This window comes from Oncorhynchus kisutch, linkage group LG6, assembly GCF_002021735.2.
Source record: "Oncorhynchus kisutch isolate 150728-3 linkage group LG6, Okis_V2, whole genome shotgun sequence".
NCBI classification, from domain to species: Eukaryota; Metazoa; Chordata; class Actinopteri; order Salmoniformes; family Salmonidae; genus Oncorhynchus; species Oncorhynchus kisutch.
Genome location: NC_034179.2, coordinates 3,202,176 through 3,215,296, shown reverse-complemented (window position 1 = coordinate 3,215,296; position 13,121 = coordinate 3,202,176). Strand labels below are relative to the sequence as shown.

Genomic DNA, 13,121 nt, shown 5'->3' with positions numbered 1-13,121 from the left:
GATGGTAACAGTGATTCCTTGTAAATGTCTGGGGGCTTCAACCCTGAGATCAAACCTGACTCAGATGAACCTGACTCATATAAACCTGACTTTGATCAAGCTGACTTGGATAAACCTGACTTAGCTTCTGTGTGTGGGGGGGTCATCTATCTATCTATCTATCCCCAGCGTGTGGCATGGCTCCCAGAATTACAGAACCTTTCAGGGTAACTAATTGCAGAACCATTCCAGTTAACTAATTGCAGAACCATTCCGGTTAACTAATTACAGAATCCTTCAGGGTAACAAATTACAGAACCCTTCCGTTTAACTAATTACAGAATCCTTCAGGGTAACTAATTACAGAACCATTCCATTTAACTAATTACCGGATTTATTTTTATTTATCAGCCCAATCAACAGGAGGAAGCGCTGCTATTGAACAACATAAAAAAACCTTGTTGCCCTCAGGGCTCTACTCTCATCCCCTTCAAACACAACTTTCAAGTCCCAAATGGCACCCTATTCCCTATGTAGTGCACTACTTTAGACCAGAGTCCTATGGAACCCCATTCCCTACATAGTGCACTACTTTGGACCACAGTCCTATGGAACCCTATTCCCTATATAGTGCACTGCTTTAGACCAGAGTCCTATGGAACCCTATTCCCTATATAGTGCACTACTTTAGACCAGGGCCCATAGGACCAGCCCATAGGATTCTACTCAAAAGTAGGGTATAGGGTGCCATTTGGGTCACATAAACCACACACCACTGTTGTAACTGTTATTCGATGTGTATTGATACACAGTAATAGTTATTAATGGCTAATGAGCAGGAAGTGTTTTCTTGTGTTGCTATAACGTAGCAGGTGGCCTGGGTCTCAGCCTGGGTCTCAGCCTGAGTCTCAGCCTGGGTCTCAGCCTGGGTCTCAGCCTGGGTGTCAGCCTGGGTCTCAGCCTGGGTCTCTGCCTGGGTCTCAGCCGGGGTCTCAGCCTGGGTCTCAGCCTGGTCAGAGAAGTGTGCTTGTAGAGCATAGATACCAATGTTCTGATGATAACTGTCTAATCTGATGTTTGGTATGAGAGAGAAAGAACTGTTAATTACTCTATTTTCAATTGTAACATTGTGCTTTGGCAATATGTATCAATACGTTATGCGGTATACCAATGAAGCAAATTGAAATGGAGAGTGGGAGAGACAGAGAAAGAGAAGGGCAGAGAGAGAGAAAAGCAGAGAGAGAGAAGGGCAGAGAGACAGGCAAAGAGAGAGAGACAGAGATTAGCAGAGAGAGAAGGGCAGAGAGACAGGCAGAGAGAGAGAGAACTACGGCAAGTCTGGAAGTACAAATGGAACAATCCCAATATATAACATCTCCTCTTATGATGAACCAGTTTGTTACACTTTCACAGCTCCACTCTCTTGTTTATATGCAATCCCTGTCACTTCCTGTTGAACGTGGAAACAGGGAGAGCTCGGTTTGTTGTTTTGGAAAGTGTGTTGTTTTAAATGTATATTGGAAAGTTTCTTAGTAGCTAGCTAACTTTTTAGTTTGGATCCCACGACGCAGTTGGCATCAGTTGCTAGGACTGCTACTCTCTGTTCAGTGATCCTTCCGACCAAGTCTGGGTCTGAGCCTAGCTGCTAGCTATACGCTAGCTGGGTTTCTTGAGGGCTTGAACGCAGCCAGCGATGCGGTTAGCCATTGTGGCTGAGACCACGGATTGTCCCGGGTTTCTAGATCCCTGCTGTTTGTTGTTTTTAATCTTCCCTGCGACCTACCCTGTCTGAAACTACGAGGAGTAACAGTGTAAACGTTGCTAGCTAAAATGACAAAGACCAAAGCCGGTGGGATTACCGTTGAGGACAGTGGTGTCTCTCTATCACAGATAAAGGATCTTTTAAACAAAGAAAAATAGTTCTACAAGCAGTTGTGACAACAACAAGAAAATAAGCTTCAAGTGTTTTGTCCAAATACTGGTGGATTCAACTAATAAAAGAATGGACGACCTGACCAGAGAGGTCCAGGTACTGAAGAACAGTTTGCAGTCCTCCCAGGGTCTGCTCGATGAGTTGAAACAGGAGAACAGCAAGGTGACAGCAATCTGTAAGTCATTGCTCTGTGTGTGAATCCATGATAACAATGAGGGACAATCAAAGTGGAACAACAGAATTGCAGAATCTCAACATTACACCTCAACGGAGATTAGAACAAAGTGAGGGAAATGATCTCTGAGAAACTGAAGATGGACCACAAGAAGATTGAGGTGGAGCGCGCCCACAGGACTGGAAAACCCACCACCGGCCCATGTGACAGGACCAGGCCTATAGTGGTCAAGTTCCTGAGGTTCAAGGGCAAGGTAGCTGTTCTGGAAAGAGCCAAGAACTTTAGAGGAATGTATATCTTCCTCAACAAGGACTATCCTGAAGCTGTGGCCAGAAGCTGTGGCCAGTAGCTGTGGCCAGTAGCTGATCCCAGCCATGGAAGCTGCCAGAGCGCGTGGGGACATTGCTTACATCCACTATAACAGGCTCATTGTCCACCCTCCCTCCCAGAAGACTGGAAGGGATGAGAGTGCCAAGACTATGGGTTTGTAGCTTCAACCCCGCAGCAAAAACCAAATGATTAATGGACTGCTGAATGTATATTTATTCTCTCTTGCTTTGTCTGCTCATTTCAATATTATGTCTATCTCTGAAAAGCTATGCAGGAAAGGGCTGAAAATAGCCCATTTTAATACAGTGGGGCAAAAAAGTATTTAGTCAGCCACCAATTGTGCAAGTTCTCCCACTTAAAAAGATGAGAGAGGCCTGTAATTTTCATCATAGGTACACTTCATCTATCACAGACAAAATGAGGAAAAGAAAATCCGGAAAATCACATTGTATGATTTTTAATGAATTTATTTGCAAATTATGGTGGAAAATAAGTATTTGGTCACCTACAAACAAGAAAGATTTTTTTTATTTAAGCAACATCTCAAGACATCAGTTAAAGCTTGGTTGCAAAAAGTCTTATAAATGGAATATGACCCAAAGCATATTTCCAAAGTTGTGGCAAAATGGCTTAAGAACATCAAAGTCAAGGTATTGAGGTGGCCATCACAAAGCCCTGACCTCAATCCCATAGAACATTTGTGGGCAGAACCGAAAAAGCGAGTGCGAGCAAGGAGGCCTACAAACCTGACTCAGTTACACCAGCTCTGTCAGGAGGAAGGGGCCAAAAGTCACCCAACTTATTGTGGGAAGCTTGTGGAAGGCTACCCGAAACGTTTGACCCAAGTTAAACAATTTAAAGCAATGCAATGCCATATATTAATTGAGTGTATGTAAACTTCTGACCCACTGGGAATGTGATGAAAGAAATAAAAGCTGAAATAAATCATTATGTCTACTATTATTCTGTATTTGGCTAAGGTGTGTGTAAACTTCCAACTTTAATCTATTATTATTATTATCTAGCCTTAGAAATAAGGTTCATGAAATCAATAACTTGCTAACATCAGATAACATTCATATATTAGCCATTCTGAGACTCACTTAGATAATTGATTGATGATACATCAGTAGCAATACAAGGATATAGCATTCATAGAAGAGACAGGACTGTCAACAGAGGGCTAAACATGAAACTGACTGTTAGAACTGTTAAGGCTCCATGGATTGATGAGGAATTTAAAAACGGTATTGTTGAAAGAGATGGGGCAAAAGGAGTGGCTAATAAGTCTGACTGCACATCTGACTGGCTGACTTACTGCAAATTGAGAAATGATGTGACTAAACTCAACACAAAGAAGAAGAAACCGATCAATGATATAAAGAATGATGGATAAAACACTTTGGAGTACTTTAAATTAAAAGTAAAAACCATTTGCCAATTATTGGTAAGTGGGCACAAGAAAAAGGGATGCCAAAGTAATTACCCAAGAAAAAACAGTCTTTACTGGTTCTAACAGCAGACCAATAAGCTGTCTGCCAGCTCTGACCAAACTGTTGGAATAAAATGTGTTTAACCAAATACAATGCTACTTCTCTGTAAACAAATTAACAACAGACTTTTCAGCATGCTTACAGAGAAGGGCACTCAACATGTACTGCACTGACGACACAAATTACTGATGATTGGTTGAAAGAAATTGATCATTACAAGATTGTGAGATCTGTACTGTTAGATTTCAATGCAGCCTTTGATATTATTGACCATAACCTGTTGTTGAAAAAACATATAGCTTTTCAACCTCTGCCATATTGTGGATTCAGAGCTAATAGATCTCAAAGGGTTTTATTTAATGGAAGCTTCTCTAATGTCAAACAGTGTGGTGTACCGCAGGGCAGCTCTCTAGGCCCTCTACTCTTTTCTATTTTTACTAATGACCTGCCACTGGCATTAAACAAAGCATGTGTGTCCATGTACACTGATGATTCAACCATATACGCATCAGCAACCACAGCTAATGAAATCACTGAAACCCTTAACAAAGAGTTGCAGTCTGTTTTAGAATGGGTGGCCAGTAATAAACTGGTCCTGAACATCTCTAAAACTAAGAGCATTGTATTTGGTACATATAATTCCCTAAATTCTAGAATTCAGCTGTATCTGGTAATGAATGGTGTGACTGTTGAACCAGTTGAGGAGACTAAATTAATTGGTGTTACCTTAGAATGTAAACTGTCATGGTCAAAACATATAGATTCAATGGTTGAAAAGATGGGGAGAGGTCAGTCATTAATAAAGATATGCGCTGTTATTTTTACACCCCACTCAAAAGTCCTTTAGGCTCTAGTTTTGTCTTGTCTTCATTATTGTCCAGCCATTTGGTTGAGTGCTGCAAGGAAAGACCTAGTTAAGCTGCAGCTGGCCCAGAACAATGTCTTGCTCTTCATTGTAATCAGAGGGCTGATATAAATACTATGCATGCCAGTCTCTCTTAGCTAAGAGTTGAGGAGAGACGGACTACATCACTCCTTCTTTTGATCAGAAACATTATTGTCTTAAATCCCAAATGGTTTGCATAGTCAACTTACACACAGCTCTGACACACACCTTACCCCACCAGACAAGCCACCAGGGGTCTTTTCACAGTCCCCAAATCCAGAACAAATTCAAGAAATCGTACAGTATTATATAGAGCCATTACTGCATGGAACTCTGTTCTAGCTCATATTGTTCAAGTAAACCGCAAACCTGGTTTCAAAAAACAGATAAAGCAACACCTCACGGCACAACACCTCTCCTCTATTGGACCTAGGTAGTTTGTGTGTATGTATCGATGTATTGATATGTATTGATATGTATTGATATGTATTGATATGTATTGATAAATTGTAATGTATGTAGTTCTGTCCTTGAGCTGTTGTTATTAATGCTCTGTATTATTTAATATGTTTTGTTCTGTGTTCTGTGTGGAAGAGTAGTTGCTACTTTTGAAACAGCTAATGGGGATCCTAATAAAATACCAAATGAGCCACATGAAATAAATAAACAGCTTTGTAGATCTCCAATAAATAAACACATTTACAAGCTTCATTTTTCATGAGTAGGCAAAGATTTTGTGGTTGTGTGTGGCGTGTTCCTGGATGCCAGGAAGTTGTGCAAGCGTTGGTGCAGTGTCCCTTGACGCTGAAACGCTTTCAAAGCATGTTTCATGGTCTGTACAAACCTCTCCGGCCGGCCCGTTGATGATAGGACCTGAGGACCTGAAGTGTTGTATGCTATTCACCTGTAGGAAGGTAGACATCTGCAGTAGTAGACCTCATGATGGCCACTTGTTATGAGGATCAATGACCACGAGAAACATTCTGTCTTCAAATGTACCTGTGAAGTCGATGTGTATGCGTTGCCACGCCTCCTCTGGTCAATCCCACGGATGAAGAGGTGCAAGTTGAGTTTCATTGCAAACCTTCTGACATGAAGAACATATTTTTGCTTTCTCCTCAATGCTTCCATCCAATCGAGGCCACCAGAAGTGGCTTTGACCTGAGTGCAGCAGTTTCAACACTGGTTTCCTCAGCGAAGGCCAGAGTGATAACTCTCCTCCCCCACAGAAGACAACTGGACTGTACAGCTCAGTTCTCTTGAAAAGGCAAGGTTTCAGCTTCTGAGCATCTCCTGCATTGATGTCCATCACTTCAGATAACACAGGTTTTTTTCTGGTGTTTCTCCACATTTGTCTGAAGTAGAAGACTGTTTGACCACAGGCGTTGCATTGCCGTTCTGACTTGTGGTACTTGATGTTGTAGTTGTGTGCTGACAACAACAATGCCACCTTTGCATTCTGCTGGCAGCAATGACGGAATCCTAGTATGTGGTTCATCAGCGGATGATGATCTGTAAGGGTAAACGTCCTCCTGTACAGATACTGGTGTAACTTATGCACTCCAAAAAACGATGCCTAGGACTCCTCGTTCTATCTGTACGTAGTTCATTTCTGCTTTGTTCAATGTTCAATGCGATAGCGATCGTCTTCTTTTCACCAGAAGGCATGATATGGGACAAAACTGTTCCCACACCGTAGGGACTAGCATATCAAGCTAGTTGTGCACTGACAGGTCGAAGTATGTCAGTGCCTTAGATTTCAAGTGTGTTTCCTTGGTTTTCACAAATGCTTTGTTTTGTCCATTTCCATGATTTGTCCTGACAAAGCAACCCGTTCCTCATGGCTTCAGCTTCACTGCTAATCTCGGAATTAAGTGTCCGTATATTTCCGTAGCCCCAGGAAATAATTGAATTGACTCACATTCTCAGGGGCTGGGGCATCCAAGATAGCCATTACCTTAGATGGAGCCTTGTGATGGTCACATCTACCTCCATCACTCCAGTATCCCTGTACATTGTTAATATGGTCGTCGATGATGTGTCCAAGGTATTCAACTGATGATAGGAAGAATGGAAGAATTTGTCCTTGCGAACTCACAGTCCGTCAATCGCTGTAAAGTTTCATGCAAGTTCTGGAGATGGTCCTCTTCATCTTTCCCAGTAACGAGGATGTCATCCAAGTATTCCTCCACTCAAGATCTGCCCTTTGGAACAGTGATGGTGCACTTGTGATTCTAAACAGTAGATGCCAGTACCTGAAGAGCCCCTTGCTTCATCCACGTGCATCTGCAATTAGACAGAGTTCGATTTTGCTAAACCCCCCCCCCCACAGATGAGCTCGCAACAAGGTTGTCGATGTGTGTTAGTCTCCCCGTATCCCGATTCTACCATCCTTCTTAAGGACTGGTACGATGGGTGTAGCCCATCCACTCAAGCTAACTGGCTCCCAGTACTTTGTTCTTGACTAAAGCGTCCAAGTCAGCCTCAACTTTTGGTCTGATAGCATAAGGTACCTTTGTCCTTTCAGAAATGTTAGTTTGCTGTCAGGCTTAATGCTAAGCTTCACTGAAATGTCTTTCATGCTCTCCAATAAATAATCCTCCATGTTTCTTTAAGATGACGGTTACAGCCTTAGTCTCCATGTGATGTTCTATGCAACGATGGCCAGCCCAGTGTGATTGTCTCCGGCCACGAATGCCACAGTAGTGATGGATAGTCTCCATGTGATGTTCTATGCAACGATGGCCAGCCCAGTGTGATTGTCTCCGGCCACGAATGCCACAGTAGTGATGGATAGTCTCCATGTGATGTTGTATGCAACGATGGCCAGCCCAGTGTGATTGTCTCCGGCCACGAATGCCACAGTAGTGATGGATAGTCTCCATGTGATGTTCTATGCAACGATGGCCAGCCCAGTGTGATTGTCTCCGGCCACGAATGCCACAGTAGTGATGGATAGTCTCCATGTGATGTTGTATGCAACGATGGCCAGCCCAGTGTGATTGTCTCCGGCCACGAATGCCACAGTAGTGATGGATAGTCTCCATGTGATGTTGTATGCAACGATGGCCAGCCCAGTGTGATTGTCTCCAGCCACGAATGCCACAGTAGTGATGGATAGTCTCCTTTCACGATGTATAGTGTCAGCTTTTTCAGTTTGTCCGTTTAACTGAACTGTGACATCAGTGATGCCTCTTTCACGGTGACAGATTCACCTGTGTAAGCCTTTAACACGATGTCTAGTATGCTGGATGAAGTGGAAGTCTTTAACACGATGTCTAGTATGCTGGCTGAAGTGGAAGTCTTTAACATGATGTCTAGTATGCTGGATGAAGTGGAAGTCTTTAACATGATGTCTAATATGCTGGATGAAGTGGAAGTCTTTAATTAACACGATGTCTAGTATGCTGGATGAAGTGGAAGTCTTTAACACGATGTCTAGTATGCTGGATGAAGTGGAAGTCTTTAATTAACACGATGTCTAGTATGCTGGATGAAGTGGAAGTCTTTAACACGATGTCTAGTATGCTGGCTGAAGTGGAAGTCTTTAACATGATGTCTAGTATGCTGGCTGAAGTGGAAGTCTTTAATTAACACGATGTCTAGTATGCTGGATGAAGTGGAAGTCTTTAACATGATGTCTAGTATGCTGGCTGAAGTGGAAGTCTTTAACATGATGTCTAGTATGCTGGATGAAGTGGAAGTCTTTAACATGATGTCTAGTTTCCTTGATGAAGTGGAAGTCTTTAACACGATGTCTAGTTTGCTGGATGAAGTGGAAGTCTTTAACATGATGTCTAGTATGCTGGATGAAGTGGAAGTCTTTAATTAACACGATGTCTAATATGCTGGATGAAGTGGAAGTCTTTAATTAACACGATGTCTAGTTTGCTGGATGAAGTGGAAGTCTTTAATTAATACGATGTCTAGTTTGCTGGATGAAGTGGAAGTCTTTAATTAACACGATGTCTAGTATGCTGGATGAAGTGGAAGTCTTTAATTAACATGATGTCTAGTTTGCTGGATGAAGTGGAAGTCTTTAACACAATGTCTAGTTTGCTGGATGAAGTGGAAGTCTTAATTAACACGATGTCTTGTATGCTGGATGAAGTGGAAGTCTTTAATTAACACAATGTCTAATATGCTGGATGAAGTGGAAGTCGGGGTATGCTCACGGGGTACGCTCACGGGGTATGCTCACGGGGTACGCTCACGGGGTACGCTCCGGCACTCAACTTCCTTACAGGGGGAAAAAAATGCAACATCAAAATCTCGATTTAACCAACACCCATCTATTTTTGTTACTACTTAGTTTTGAAGTATTGAAACCATATGATTTAAATGAAAAGTATTTACATAACCAACATGAAGAGGTGACTGTAAGAAGCGCTCGTCATTTCAAATAGTCTACATGTCATATTAAACAGCATATAAACACTGTAAATAGGTCAGGAGACAAACAGGGAGACTAAGAGAGAAAATGAATTATTTAGGCTAGATTATCTAGATTATTTGAAGGCTATAGCTTTACAAATAGTTAACTTGTGAAGCATTTGTGAATGTGATACACTTGGCTGGCAGGGACATTAAGCGCTCATCATTTAATTTTGTGTTGTTGATGTATTAAATCATTATACTATATATAAGTTGTACATATAGGCTGTGACTTAGAATTAAATACAAATTCATCAAAAAATGGAATACATATTTGTTTTGTTCAGTTTGTTGTCAATAGATTTTTTGAAACAGAATCTGTGGCTTCAGGCCCATGTGATGGTCCCTGGAGAGCCAACCAGCAGTGAAGAACACCCTCTCTGTGCTTGCATCACCATTGGGGATAACATCCTTTTGGCCACTTTCGCCAGGCTAGGAAAGAGGTAATATGTCAGGCCTATTGGACCAAAATCAATGATATCCTATTGTATAAATGATAGAACGAAAATGAACTAAACTTTTAAGTGATAGGATTTTTTTGGTCTATAAATACTTTGCTACGATGACACACTTAGCTAGCTACCTACCTCGTTCCTTTTTGTTAGCATGTGCACACAGTAAGTACACCATCACATGCTTCCAGGATACGTGTCTTTTCAGATATCCACAGTGATTCTTTAGTTGTGTACACTACATCACCGAATTCTCTCTCTCTTGCTCTTAGTCCTCATCTTTTGTAAGTCCTTCATTCATTTTTATCAGTTTCTTTATTGAAAATATTTAGTGAACTCCATGACAGTAGCTAAAGCAAGGGGATCTAGGAGCACACAAATAGAGCATGCCCTGAGCTCGTGAAGTGAGCACTACTTGAGTGCTACTTGAGCAAAATTGGAGTGGGCAAAGAAAGCTCACTCCGCTCCAGCTCCTCTCTGCTCGAGTCTTCTTGGGTATGACGCTACAAGCTTTGCACACCTGTATTTGGGGAGTTTCTCCCATTTTTCTCTGTAGATCCTCTCAAGCTCTGTCAGGTTGGATGGGGAGCTATTTTCTGGTCTCCACAGAGGTGTTTTGATCGGGATCGATGGCATTCAGGCCAAAGAGTTCAAGCGGGCTGTCATGTGGGCTTTACTGAGGAGTGTCTTCTGTCTGGCGGCGTGTCCTTCTGGAAGGTTCTCCCATCTCCACGGAGGAAATGTGGAGCTCTGTCAGAGTGACCATTGTGTTCTTGGTCACCTCCTTGACCAAGGCCCTTTTCCCCTGATTTCTCAGTTTGGCCGGGCGGCCAGCTCTAGGAAGAGTCTTTGTGGTTCCAAATGTCTTCCATTTTAGAATGATGGAGGCCACTGTGTTCTTGGGGACCTTCAATGATGCAGACATTTTTTGGTACCCTTCCCCAGTTCTGTGCATTCGACCTCATGGCTTGGTTTTTGGTCTGACATGCACTGTCAGCTGTGGGACCTTATATAGACAGGCGTGTGCCTTTCCAAGTCAAGTCCAATCAATTGAATTTACCACAGATGGCCTCCAGTCAAGTTGTAGAAACATCTCACGGATGATCAATGGAAACAGGATGCACTCAATTTTCGAGTCTCATAGCAAAGGGTCTGAATAATTATGTAATTATGTAATGTTTTATTTTTAATACATTTTCAAAAATGTCTAAAAACACGTTTTTGTTTTAAGTTTAGAAAAAAATAGAATGAAGTTAGAACAAAATGTGGAAAAAGGGACTGAATACTTTCTGAATGCTGGTGTCGATCTCCAAACGCACCGGTTTACCCTATAGTAAGGAAGTGACATAGTAGCCGTGCTGCCCCCCCAGCAGGTCAGTATATTCAGTGTGACTTCCTCGTCCAGTTCAATGGACACACCATTTTTTATTATTTTATTTAACTAGGCAAGTCAGTTAAGAACAAATTCTGACTTGCAATGACGGCCTACACCGGCCAATCCTGGACGACGCTGGGCCAACTGTGCGGCGCTCCTATGGGACTCCAAATCACAGCCGGATGTGATACAGCCTGGAATCAAACCTGGGGTCTGCAGTGATGCCTCTAGCCCTGAGATGCAGTGACTTTACCACTGTGCCACTTGGAGCCCTATTCTACTGTACTCTACTTTACTGCACTGTGGAAATACTGAAAGGACACAGTTCACCAAAACCACTAGTCATTGCTAAAATGTTTAGGTTCAAGAGAAGAAATCAGGAAGAGGGAGAATCAAGTGACAATGCTTGGCTGCTGTATTAACTACCAGAGCACTGTGAGTTTAACGCTGTTCTTTACACCTTTACAGACAGAATAATATTTGGGCTAAACTACGAAGTGAAACGTTTTATTATCATCTGTTCTGTCTTGACTGTAGCAGGTTGCGTAGCAAAAATAAATAAATATATATATAAAAATCAAATGTATTCACAGTTCAGACCGTTCTGTATGAGCGCCACTGCTCAATACTTCCATCAAACTGTCCAATGTTTCCAACAATTTCAGCCATTTTAAGTTTCTCAAAAGGCTCCTGATTGTCACTCGGTTTTGTCCTCAACCACTGCAACGTGCTGTTCTGCCACGGCAATATTTTCCTCAGTGACGTGATCTTCACCCACTGATGTTTCATCATCAATTTCGCTAAATTAGTAGTTTTTAATTCCAATGTTCGTCTTTAACAGTTGAATAAATGTAATTTCCTTTACTCACTCTATATTCCTCCCTTTTTAATCGCCTTGTTTTCCCGCTCCGAAGTCCGTCTCTAATGCATTGTGAATGGAAAGCTTGCATTTACAAATCAAGCATGAATTCATCTTTAGGCCTAAGTATATTTCATTTGGCATTGGTTTGTATTACAACAGTCAACCTCTCAAAAGGACTACTTGGCATATTTTATACTTCTCTAGTCTCTAGTTATTTCATGCTGAGGGAGGTACAAGGGGAGCGAGGTGAGGTCTCTCTCTCTGTGCGTGTGCTTGTGCGTGCATGCGCGCGTGTGTGTGAGTGTGCGTTTGTGCATGTATCTGATGAGGAGGGGAAGGTTTATTCATATTATTTACCAGATGATTGGTTGTTCACTTTGACATGTACACCCACATGTAACATTATAACTTATCAGACATTACAGGAAATTACGTCATCTGTTTAATGAATATTGACTTTTGGAGATAAATGCACCTGTTGAAGGGTTGATGTTCATTAGTGTTTTAATCAATAGCCGCCAGATGTGATGATGTGGTGCTATGTGCTGCTGCCGCAACGTGGAGCTATGCGGATGTTCTATAGGATATTTGTCGTCTGAGAGATAGCTACATGCATAGGTCGAATTTACAATTGTGGGTATAGCATATAATTTAATCTTCTAATAATATAGCCTACCCATTTATGCTAATTTGAATGAATGACTGACAATTTCCTTATTTGTTTATGCAGATATTGTTTGTTTAGGCAGATATTGTTATATTCGTTGACAGATTGTTCATGGAGTGTGATTGTGAATTTAGCTCATTACCTTACACAGGAGGGACATGGAAAGAAACATATCAACATTTAGGTTGTAAATCCCTAAAGCAGCGGGCTGCGCTGTCCCCGTGATGCTGAACACACACAGCATTCCTTCCTCAACTCTTAGTTGTTCTAGTTTCCAAGCGCTCTGTTCCGTTCATGCACCAGCAATAGGTAAGACAACATTGACGCTCGTGTTTATGCACAGGTGTATTGTGTTTGTACAGAGAGAGTCGCCTTACCTTACTCTGCCGTTTGAATTCGTTCTGGACAACACTGATGACAGGAATTTGAAGCGCTGACGCGATGAATTCCAACTTCACCAGCTCGTCCCTGGTCTGAGGGAAAGCCATCATAGCAGAAACTCCTTGGACTATAACAGTATGACAAACACTTTGCA

At 42.0% G+C, this 13,121-nt stretch overlaps 1 protein-coding gene across 1 annotated transcript in view; it reads right to left on the bottom strand.

Moving 5' to 3' along the window:
- Positions 1–766: 766 nt before the first annotated feature.
- Positions 767–13,121, bottom strand: part of LOC116374283 (glutamate receptor ionotropic, NMDA 3A-like) — a 13,191-nt gene continuing 836 nt past the window's right edge. Inside the window, exons 1-2 of the mRNA XM_031825892.1 lie at positions 12,964–13,121; positions 767–988 (exon numbers count right to left, since the gene is read on the bottom strand). The exon at positions 12,964–13,121 is cut by the window's right edge and continues 836 nt beyond it. Coding sequence (XP_031681752.1) covers positions 767–988; positions 12,964–13,121 — 380 coding nt within the window. The remainder of the gene's footprint in view (positions 989–12,963) is intronic.